The 10,486-nt window shown below is 41.8% G+C and overlaps 1 protein-coding gene across 1 annotated transcript; it reads left to right on the top strand.

Annotated features, from left to right (window-relative positions):
* Positions 1-561: 561 nt before the first annotated feature.
* MAS1 (MAS1 proto-oncogene, G protein-coupled receptor) lies at positions 562-1,551 on the top strand (the record flags this gene model as incomplete). The annotated part of the gene is made up of 1 exon (XM_084515649.1): positions 562-1,551. One exon carries the CDS (start codon positions 562-564, stop codon positions 1,549-1,551), a length of 990 nt encoding a protein of 329 aa, XP_084371775.1.
* Between the last annotated feature and the right edge of the window lie 8,935 nt (positions 1,552-10,486).

The raw sequence follows: 10,486 nt of genomic DNA, 5'->3' as shown, positions 1-10,486 counted from the left end.
TTCCTGGAAAAGGTATTAATACAAATTTTTTCATACACAAAATTTTGTGGTACACAAAAACGTATGAGCGAAATTCACTTGAAATACATATGTATAACTTCAAATGAACGCCATTAGCTTCAAAGGGAGCTTAATAGCCCTGTCCGGGAACAATCTAGTGCTGTGCTAAGAAACACCAATAAAACCTCTGACCACTACATCAAGAAACTTCACAATGTGATAGAAAGGTTGCTTGTCCAAGAGCTCTTCAAGGGCATCTCTTTAGCTGTGGTTTAGCATCCACATGCTGAAGCTCACAGAGAAGAAAGCTCAGTATTTCTCCTAGCATGATGGGCTTAGCAATCTTTAATACTTGCTGAGAATAGTTCCAGCTGGGTTTCAGCTAGCATTAGTATATCAAAGATGGTTTTCCTTTTGCTAAGACTTTCAGGTATGACCAGAAAACCAGGGTCCACAAGGTAGAAAGAACAAGGGGAGGGGAGGAGCACACAATATTCACAGTATATTTTTATACATATTTGCAGAAGGAAGAGCTGTGCTATCCAAACTTGAGCTTTCCCCATGGATGAGTCAAACATAACGTTTCATCCCAGCGAAGGCACAGAGAACATCTCAATGCACAGAAACATTTCTACACAGGAAAGGGTCTGGGAGATATTGACCCCACTTTGGGTAATTATGATCATCTCCTTCCTGGGTTTTTGTGAAAATGGAATTGTCCTCTGGTGCCTCTGCTTCCAGATCAAAAGAAACCCATTCACTGCGTACATCACACACCTGTCCATTGCTGACATCTCCTTACTGTTTTGTACATTTATTCTGTCAATTGAGTACATTGCTGGTTTTGGATTCGCATATGGTTTTTACTACTATGTAACCACCACACTGTCTATTGTCTTCCTTCTTGGATATAATACTGGTCTCTATCTCCTGACAGCCATCAGTATTGAGAGGTGTCTGTCTATTGTTTACCCCATCTGGTACCGATGCCACCGGTCACAGCACCAGTCAGCAATTGTGTGCGCAATTCTGTGGACTCTGTCTTTTCTGATGACAATAGCCGAGTATTTAACATGCAAAGATGATTCAACAAAAGAACAGTTTGATGAAGCCAACCATTGCCAAGCAATGCTCATCTTCACATGGATCCTGACGTTCATGATCTTCATTCCTCTAATGATTCTGTCCAGCCTGATCTTGGTTATCAGGATTCATCGTAACTCCCTGAGACCTCACTCATCAAAGCTCTACATCATCATTGTGGCCACAGTCATTGTCTTCCTCATCTTTGCCATGCCTATGAGGCTGTTGTATCTTCTCAATTACCACCACTGGTCGTCTTTGCTCAGCCAGCAGAACCATGTCACCATTGTTCTCTCCACCGTTAACAGTAGCATCAACCCCCTTGTTTACTTCTTTGTAGGAAGCAGCAAGAAGAAGAGGTTCAAGGAGAGTCTCAAAGTGGTTCTTAGCAGAGCACTCGCAGATGGGTTGCGGCCGAGAAGCCAGGAAGTTGGCATGAGTTTGGATATCGCTGAAACGATTTTCTGAGGCTTAGGGGGGAAGTTCTGGGGGCAAATAATCGGACTTGCAAGATTTAATAAACCACTGCAAAACTAAGAGCATTTTTCTTCCATAGAATGTAAAGGGAAGTAGTGAAATGGTACTGTTATCTTTGGTGGTTGAGTAATGGAAAAATATGGACTAGAATAAAGATAACTTTTATTTGTATTTTCTTAATTATTCAAACACATGCTACATCTTGATGTGACTATGTCAGTCAAGGATACCACAGTGGAAAAGAGACAGGCCAACAGAGAATATAAAAAAAGGACACAAATATGTTATAAATAGTGTGACATTTATAAAATCACTGAGCACTCATAAATGCTATTGAAGTCATCAGGGCCTGTGTGTATTCGCATTTTTAAAAGTCAAACCCACTAAACACAGGATTTACGTTACATACTGGGATCTATTACAGCTGTTTCCAGCTTGTTCAAGTTCACAAAAGAGCTGCTCCCCACGGGGAGCAGAGGAAGAAATCCACATATGGTCCCCATACATACCCACAAACATATAGCACGGCTTTGGTCTAGCAAGACATGCAAGTATATGCTAATGATCAAGTTCTGTGGTTAAGGGGCTACTTCAGAGTCTGCTCTCAAAGTATATGCTGCATGATTCCCAGTGGCATCATCATCCTCTGGTTCCTTGGATAGTTTGGTACCTGACACACAGGAGAAGCTGGCAACATATGGATGTTGTCAACACACACAGGGTTTTTGCCCTAATTGTGAAGGGTGGGACTGGCCTATTCCAAAACGGCAGTGTTCCCGTAGGCTTAGTTATTCAAGGGGTCTATGAGAAAGTCATCCCAACACCTGCAGTCCCAGTCGTGTCTTCAGTATTCAGCTGTTCTCTGGAGAATATGTATTACCCTTGTGATCTCAGTTTTATAATATCAGCTTTGCTCAGGAGGAAAGAAAGAGAGGTGCCTCAAGCAATGTATGACTGGAGCTATACCTCAGCAAAACCATTCCAGCTGACTGCCTCCTGTATGGCAGGGCACCTGTGCTGGTATGTTGCTAAGTGTAATTCCTAGGGCCGCTTGCCCACTTAGAGCAAAGCTGCAGAGAGCAGAGGAAGACAACAGCAAGGAAAGGATGGGACTAGGTCACATTTATCAAACAGACACAGAGTAAGGAGAGTCTTGGCACTTTCAGAGACGTCTGGGAGACACATTTGCCTCTAGCCCCCACGGGGCTCCAAATCCAGCAGGAACGGAAAGCTCCTGCCATGGGCAGCGGCAGCATCTTCAGCCTCCCGCCAAGTTTCCACTGGCACAATTAATAGCTGACTGGGGAAAGAAAAATACAACCTACCCTTCCTTTGTTGAAAGATTGCCAGCCCTGGAATAAGGAAGATGGTAGGTTAAGGCCTAGGATTGGATGGGAATTAACATAGAGAAGAGCTCTCAGAAGGATAAATATTTCTTCTACGCACATTCCCCTTTTTCCTTACGTTAAAGTGTTGCAGTGTGTCATTGCAGAAAAGACTCGGGGAAAGGAAAAGGTTACCTCTATTATCTTTCCAGTTCCCTCACTCCATTAAACCCTCCCCTGTGACAGCCCCTCTGCTTGTCCAAGATCTTCTTTTTGAGGCTGCAGTCCCAGGCTTGCCTCCTCTGTAGATTTAGGTAGTAGAAGAGTGCAGCCTGCTCCTCTCTTTGGGTACTGATCTACCAAACTGCTGGAATGACACGTCAGCAGAGCAGCTTCCCATTGCCAGAGGTGGTTGCAGGACATGGCAAGTAGGTCTGTGGGCACCCTGGGGGCAGTGGAAATGTGTGTGTGTGGTGTCCACATACGCATGGCAGTGTGTGCGTGCACCTGCTGCTGGATGGGGTCTGCTGTCCACACGTAACCCAGAGCTCTCAAAGTGATTCAGGTGAGCCAAGACATGTCACTGTGCTTAACCATACCTTGTTTACTATGACAGGTCTGACTTAAAGGTCACTATGCATGCAGCTAAGTCAGTAGATCTGAAAGGGCAATATGGGTGCTCGTAAGCTGCACAAGGTACTCTGGGGTGTTTGACTTCCTACCCCATTTCACCTGTGTCTGTCTACGCCACCAAACATTTCAGAATTTGGACAAATGTCCACAGATCAGCGTACAGAGCAGACAAAATTAACATTAATCATGAGATGAACATCCAGAAGTATGAATAAGGATGAAGAGCTAGCAGCTGAAAAATGATTAATGTTACCCATTCCACAGATAAAAATATCTTAGGGATGTTCTTTCTTCTTTATCACAGCGACTGATGACTCTTGCCTGTGCAGACAGGCTGCAGTACAAGGGAAACTTATAAGCACATTATTCCACCATTAAAAAATCAACATGGAGAATGTGACATGTCATTTGTTGCACAACAAGAAAGTGATTCTCCACCAGTGTGACTTTTCAAAAATTATTTGTGTCTGTGGGAGAGTGTGAAATAGCCCTGTGCAGTGTCAGGAGGTGTTAATAAACACTTTGCAGTGGTGCAGAACAGGAAAGTTTGTCTTGTGGGTGAAGTCCAGAGATGTGGGTTCTACTTTGATGCATACTCGGCATCTAATCTTTCTGTCCCTCACATTCCTGCATGTAAAATAAGGATTACAAAATCTTCTTATTTTCTTATTCTGGGAAATCCTCTTAGAGAAGCTGAATTACTTCCCAGTTGTACTGATTGATGATGTAGAGAAAAATCCCACCTTGCTCCCTTTCCTAGCATGAGAATAATCTACAAGTGCACAGCATTTCCCATTATAAAGCCTCAGGTCACTTTCTATGGGGAGGATGGGAGGGACAGTTAAACTACAGAGTCATCCAAAATATCCTAGAGAGATCTCCACTAATGTCACAGGTGATTTTGTCCTCCAGCAGTTTGTGATGCTTGGCAGGGTATGCACCTGGGAGAGGTTTCTTCCCAAGTCCTCCCACTCGGTTAATCTCAGGGTGAGGGTGATCCATTTACAGGGATCTGCTGCATTCTGCATTTCTTTCCTTGCTCTGCTTTCCTGACCTGCAAATACCCGCAGCCTGTTGTCTGTTGTGCCAGACCTGTGCTGTGTGCTCTGGTCCTTGTGGGGGGGTGTGGACCTCTTTGGCATCCCCATGGGCTATGGGGGAGACCCAGCTGTGTGCCCACTGCACCACTGGGTTTCCTGAAGAAAAGACAGCTGCTGGCTGGTGCTTTCAGTCTCTCCTTCACTTCAAGCAGTAGCCTGTGGAGGTTGCAGTGGTGATACTGGTCAGCAGAGGGTATTCTTGGATGGCACCTACATCAAGGGAAAGCACAAAATCAGCAAGGGATTGTCTGTATGTGTCTGTGTGCATGCCCATGTGTGTAGCTGCCACAATATGCTGCCTGTAATGTGTGTGGTTCGATGCTCTTCTTCCTAGCTGCACATAGAAATCATTTATTAAAATCCACTACTCTGAACTTCTAGCTACCTGTGCAATGGGAAGGCCTGTTTGGTTTTCATTCAGTTGTCTGGTTGCTTATGTGATGTCCACACGGAATTATTTTTGCTATTCCAGTGGACTCAGCAACCTAAAAGATGGAGCACAATGATCTGCATTCAAAGCAAAGCACTGTAGTTGCAAAACTGAATTCAGAGAAGAGGTACAACAAAGATGAGATAGCCTGTGTGGTTCTAATACTTTGGCCTTGCATATAATCGTTCAATTTTTAACTCTATTATTACTTTTTTTTTTTTTTTTTTTCCAAACTGGAGTCATGCCTTATCAAATGTACAGACTGGACCTGATGCTGGTACATAGTAAATACAAAATCCTTGCTTCATTTGTTTCAGAAACAGGGAAGGTAGGACAGGAGAAGGGAGGGAGTGTGGCAGTGTCCATCTGGCCTCAAATCCTATCTCCAGCAGTGGTCACAAGCAGATGTGCACAGAGGAGAAGAAACATAAATCATCATGCCTTCTTCTCATCCTCTCCCAGCCTTCGACAGTTTTCGTCTCAGACCTCATGGTCTAGAAGACTTTGTAGTTTGCAACCCTCAATGGATTTCTCTTGAACAAATACATCCACTCCACTGGAGGCCATACAAGCTTTTGATATCTTCAATATTCTGTTTCACAGCCTAACTAAATGCTTTCTGAAAAATATCCTCCTTTTGGTTGTTTTGAGCTGCCGCTTCCTAGACCTGTTAGTGTCCATAGTTCCTGCACGGCCCTCAGACTGCTCCTGCAGCCCAATATTTGTGTGCCGTATTGAGGTGTACACAAACCACCTCCCAGCTGTGACCCAATGGTGGTGAGGCTGCTGCCTTTGCTAGTGTCAGTAGAAGGCACGATCTGGAATTCACTGTAACAAGGAAGGAAAGACCCAAATGTGAGGTTCACTGACTTCACAGGTATGTTCTGTGAAATAACCTGGTGTTACAAAGCCTTGTCACTTCGCTGCTCTAATGTCTATCACAAGGAATTCATTTTCCTTGAGGAACTGGAAAGAAGATAGCAAAGGCAGCTTTGAAATATAGATAATGGTAATAAAGGAAACTCTAGCTACCTGAAGTCTGATTCAGTAGGTTGACTTGCTGAACTAGGGCTCAGGAAACTATTATTTTTCCACTTGTGTCCATGGCTTACTGAGTGACACTAAAAAAGTCATTTATAAATCATATTGCCTTAGCTCGCCAATTTGCAAAAAGAACAGTACATGAACCCTTTAATAAAACCAGCTCTGAAACTGGTTAAAAGCTTTGCACATTCTCTTTTTTTTTTCTTTTTTTTTTTTTTTTTCTCATAGATTTATTTCTTCTTAAAATCAATGGGTCATCGCTGTCATCCCAGCAGATGAAGAAGCTGATGGTGCAAAGGTGTGGAATCCTGTTTGAGTATTTCACCCGAGAGAGAGAGATCTGTTTGCCACAGAGGGTTAGTGGGTAGGGAAGAGAGAGAAGTGATTTAATCTGGACTAGGAATTATTTTAAATAATGTATTTATTTACCCCCATTAAGTATTTACTTTATGCTAAATACAGACCAAATTGCCAAATATGACAAATTGATATTCTAGCAAATAAATATTAATAATAAATGGTAAGAGATGGTTAAGACAAAGAATAATTATATCAAAATATTTATAGAAGCAAGCATTTTCATGTATAAAGTGTCCACAGTGAGAAGAAAAAGCTCTAACAGCTATGAGCAGAAAATGGACTGAGCACCCTGGAGTCACTGTTCTATCCCAAAAGAAAAAAAAAAATTGCTTATACACATCAGAGGAGGATGTTTTATGTTCCATGCTGTCTTTGGTCTGTCTGGATTTATTTTTTGTCTGAAAGAGTAACATATGTCTGTGAGATATAGCTTATTTTGTTATTTTTAGGGGAAAACCATCTCTCCTGCAAGGGAAATTTTCAGACGAACACAAACTCTGAGCTCACTGAACGTACTGCTACATACTACAGCGAAGGGAAATGACTCTTGTGAAAACAAACATGTAAAAACATTTTTCATTATTATTTTTGAGGGGGCAGGTGTCTAATTCTGATAACTTTTTCCCTGGGCAAGGCGATGGAAGGGACCTCTGCCATAGCCAGTGGCCAGGCCAAGCCAGTCAGACCAGCACCTGATCAATGCACAATGCCTCTATTGCTAACCCTGGCGTGACTGAGGTCCTCTGTAAACACAGCTCTGCCAACCATTTCCTTTGTTATGAGCTCCCTCTTGGTTCATTTACCCATTAGCACAGATCTTTCTGAGCACAGCACTGGCCTGTGCTTCTTGGCAGCTTTCAGCACTGAGAAATGTTTATCTCTATTTTTCCCAGTCTGGGTATGACACCTCCTCTCAGAGGAGCGTTCAGCTGCTGTGCATGCTGTCCTGGGGCGTTTCCCTACTTTAATCACTACAGCAGAAGACTTTAAGCCTACAGTGCTGTGCTTTTAAGTCTTTGGTTAGTTACAAGCAAAATATATGCCATTCATCTCTCAGCTTTGTATCCATCCTGAATTTTCTACTGTGTACTTCAGTCATACTTCCCCCAGTTTGATTGTAGCGTAAGGCTTGCCAAATTCTGCTGAGCTCTGATGCTTCCCACCTCATCTATTCAGAGCAACTACAGCCATTACTTTCCTCAACTTGGCCAGATGGATTGAAAAAGAGCTTTCCACACCACTGTCCATCATCCAACACAGTGTCAGGCCCCTCATTTATTACTTTGTGTCGAACAAGAATGGAAGTGCAGAAAAGCCCTCCAAGCAGTTTTGCTGAAGGCTTCAAGTCCAGCTAGTGCTAGTTATGTCAGAAAGCTTAACAACGCCTGTTTCAGAGCACGTGCTGTAAGGCTCAGGTGCACATCACAGCACTGTGAAGAGGAATGTAAATATACAGAAAGAAGCTATTTTCTGTCTTGTGTGGCACAAACCATCTATCCTGTTTTGGGGACATCATACACAGTATTTCCTAATATTACTTTATTTCAGCTGCTAAGGAAACAGCTGTCTGGAAATACCAATATTTAGCACTGGTAAATTTTCCACCCACAATTTTTGTTCACTTCAGTTAGGTGGATCTGTAAGATTTCCTTCCCCATGATAACACTTGTCATATCTTTAGATTTCATGTCAGTAAATGAGAAAATGCTGGAAAACTGCTCAAGACTGTTGTCGTGTGTTGTCATCACATACAGATGCAATGCATATTTCTTAGCATGTTCACTATAATATTTACATGTCTTCTGTTTCTTTTCCTCTTGGATCAGTTTCTAATTGAAAAATAGTTAAGGAAAATGTCATTACTTCCACTGACTTAGGTGGACATATTAGATTCAAAACTGCACTTACTCTGTATATGTCCTATTTGTCTTATGATCTACAGGTGCAATCTATTATTATTATTTTTAATTGAACCATTTAAACAATATTGTTATTTGGCATTAATCCTGTTATGGCTTAACTGTGCCTTCATACATACGTTGCTATTGATATCTGCTTTCTTCTACACTGTTTACTTCAGATACTTGTGAATATAAAACATACAGAGAAATGTGGTACCAATTGTTAAACAGTGGAATGGTGCTTTTCTTCTAAATGAGTTTACGTGTAACCTTATTTCTTATTCTTCTGCTTCAGATGCCTTAAAATATTTTACGTAAAAATATAATGGAAATAAAATGCACGTCTGTAAGACATTTAATACAAGCATGGGCATATTTACGAATGTGGCTATGAAAATGAACGTGTATATATGGGCATAATATACAAATACATGCTAGCAAGACAGGGGGAAGAAAAATCAACTGAATAAATTATACCACATATTTTAGTCCTCCACAAATAGCACATTATGCAAGCAATGTCTTGCATAGATTCTTTCCCCTGAGAGGAACATGAAGAAAGAAAATTTAGGTTGAGCTGTCATCCTTTAAACAAAATTGATTCAGTCGTTTCCCTGCTGTGTATGATATCTGTTAATTCCTGAGTGTTTTGATGGAGATGGCATTTCCGTTTCAACGTCCTTCAATTACAAGTGAAAAAAAGTCACACCACACAGGGCCGGGAAAAATGAAGCAAAAAAGACATTTATCAGCTACCTCATTACAATTAAGATGGAGCAGATGACAGTCTATTGTCATACATAGTACTAATGAAATAGATAAAATAGCTCCTGAATTAGAGAAAGGAAAGTTGCTTATTATCTCTGTCACTGTCTCAGGACAAAAATACAACACCATGGGGTAGTATGTCTTCCAGGTGTAAGAAGTTTCATTTGTTCACTTCAGCTCCACAACAGATACCCACAGTTTTTTGCCAAGGCAAGTGGTCTTTATAAACCTTTGTACTAGCTAACATTTCTCATAGCAGAGGAACTACTACTGATTTCAGGCACATCAGATGCAATTTCTAGCTATTTCAGATGAGGGAGCATCCATGAGTTTCCATTATCACATCTTTCTGTGCTGAGCTGCAAATTACATGGAGAAATATTTATTATAGATGAGGTCCCACATGCAGGAAAGAGCAACAGTTCATCTCCAGAAGTGAAAAAGTGAATGGAAAAATCATGTCACGGGAGAGCAAAACATGATAGAGGATCATATTTAAAAAGAGATGGTGATATATTTAGAGTGCATGATTAATGACAACAGATAGGAAAAGGAGGAGTCTCGGAGATAACTGAGAAATGTAAGTCAGAAGGGGGAAAGAGGCAAATAATTCTGAAATAACAAATGCATGTGGGGATGTTTTTCTTCCCTGAGCCTACCTTGCAACTGGGGGCTGTTTGCTACCACCACATTTATATCTGCTCATCTGTAAGAATGTGCTCTGAGAACAGGGTGAGCTCAGCAAGAGCAGGGGAGTGTTGCACACTTGTCTGGTACCGGCACAAGTCACAGTACCAAAGGTGGTGGTTAGCTCCAACACGACCGTCCACAGGAGACCACAGAGACCAAAGCCTGTGGGAGAAGAACAGGCCACAGTGTGAAGAGCTCCACTGATGTCAAAGTGCCCAGAAGTTAAATCACTGGACTGGGCAATAATGTTTAAAACACTGAACAGTTTTTCACTCTACATTTGTTGCTTTTGTAAGGTGCTTTGAGGTTAAATCACTGATACTAAGTTTCTTGTAGATGCTCCAAATGGAAGAGAAATAGCAGAGAAATCAGACTATGCTCCTCTGATATCTAAGACTCGAGTGAGTGAAATTTCTACCAGTGAAAGTACCATTGGTTAACTCTGGTGAAGTGGTTTGTATTTTACAGTTCTTGCCCTACTTGGTGAATGTCCACTGAGTAACCTAGGCCCTAGCTGGTAATTCAGATCCTTAAAGAAATATCAATATTCTGGCCCAAGAACAAATAGTCAAGAGCCATAGTCCTCAAAATCTAGACCAAGGATGTGAAGAAAAGAGATGGAGATATACCAAAGCGCTGATGCAGACTTGCTCAGGCAGTGACTCAGGAACGGCC

The sequence above is a fragment of the Aythya ferina genome (genome assembly GCF_964211825.1).
Source record: "Aythya ferina genome assembly, chromosome: 3".
Lineage (NCBI taxonomy): Eukaryota > Metazoa > Chordata > Aves > Anseriformes > Anatidae > Aythya > Aythya ferina.
This window is presented reverse-complemented; position numbering and strand designations above follow the sequence as displayed.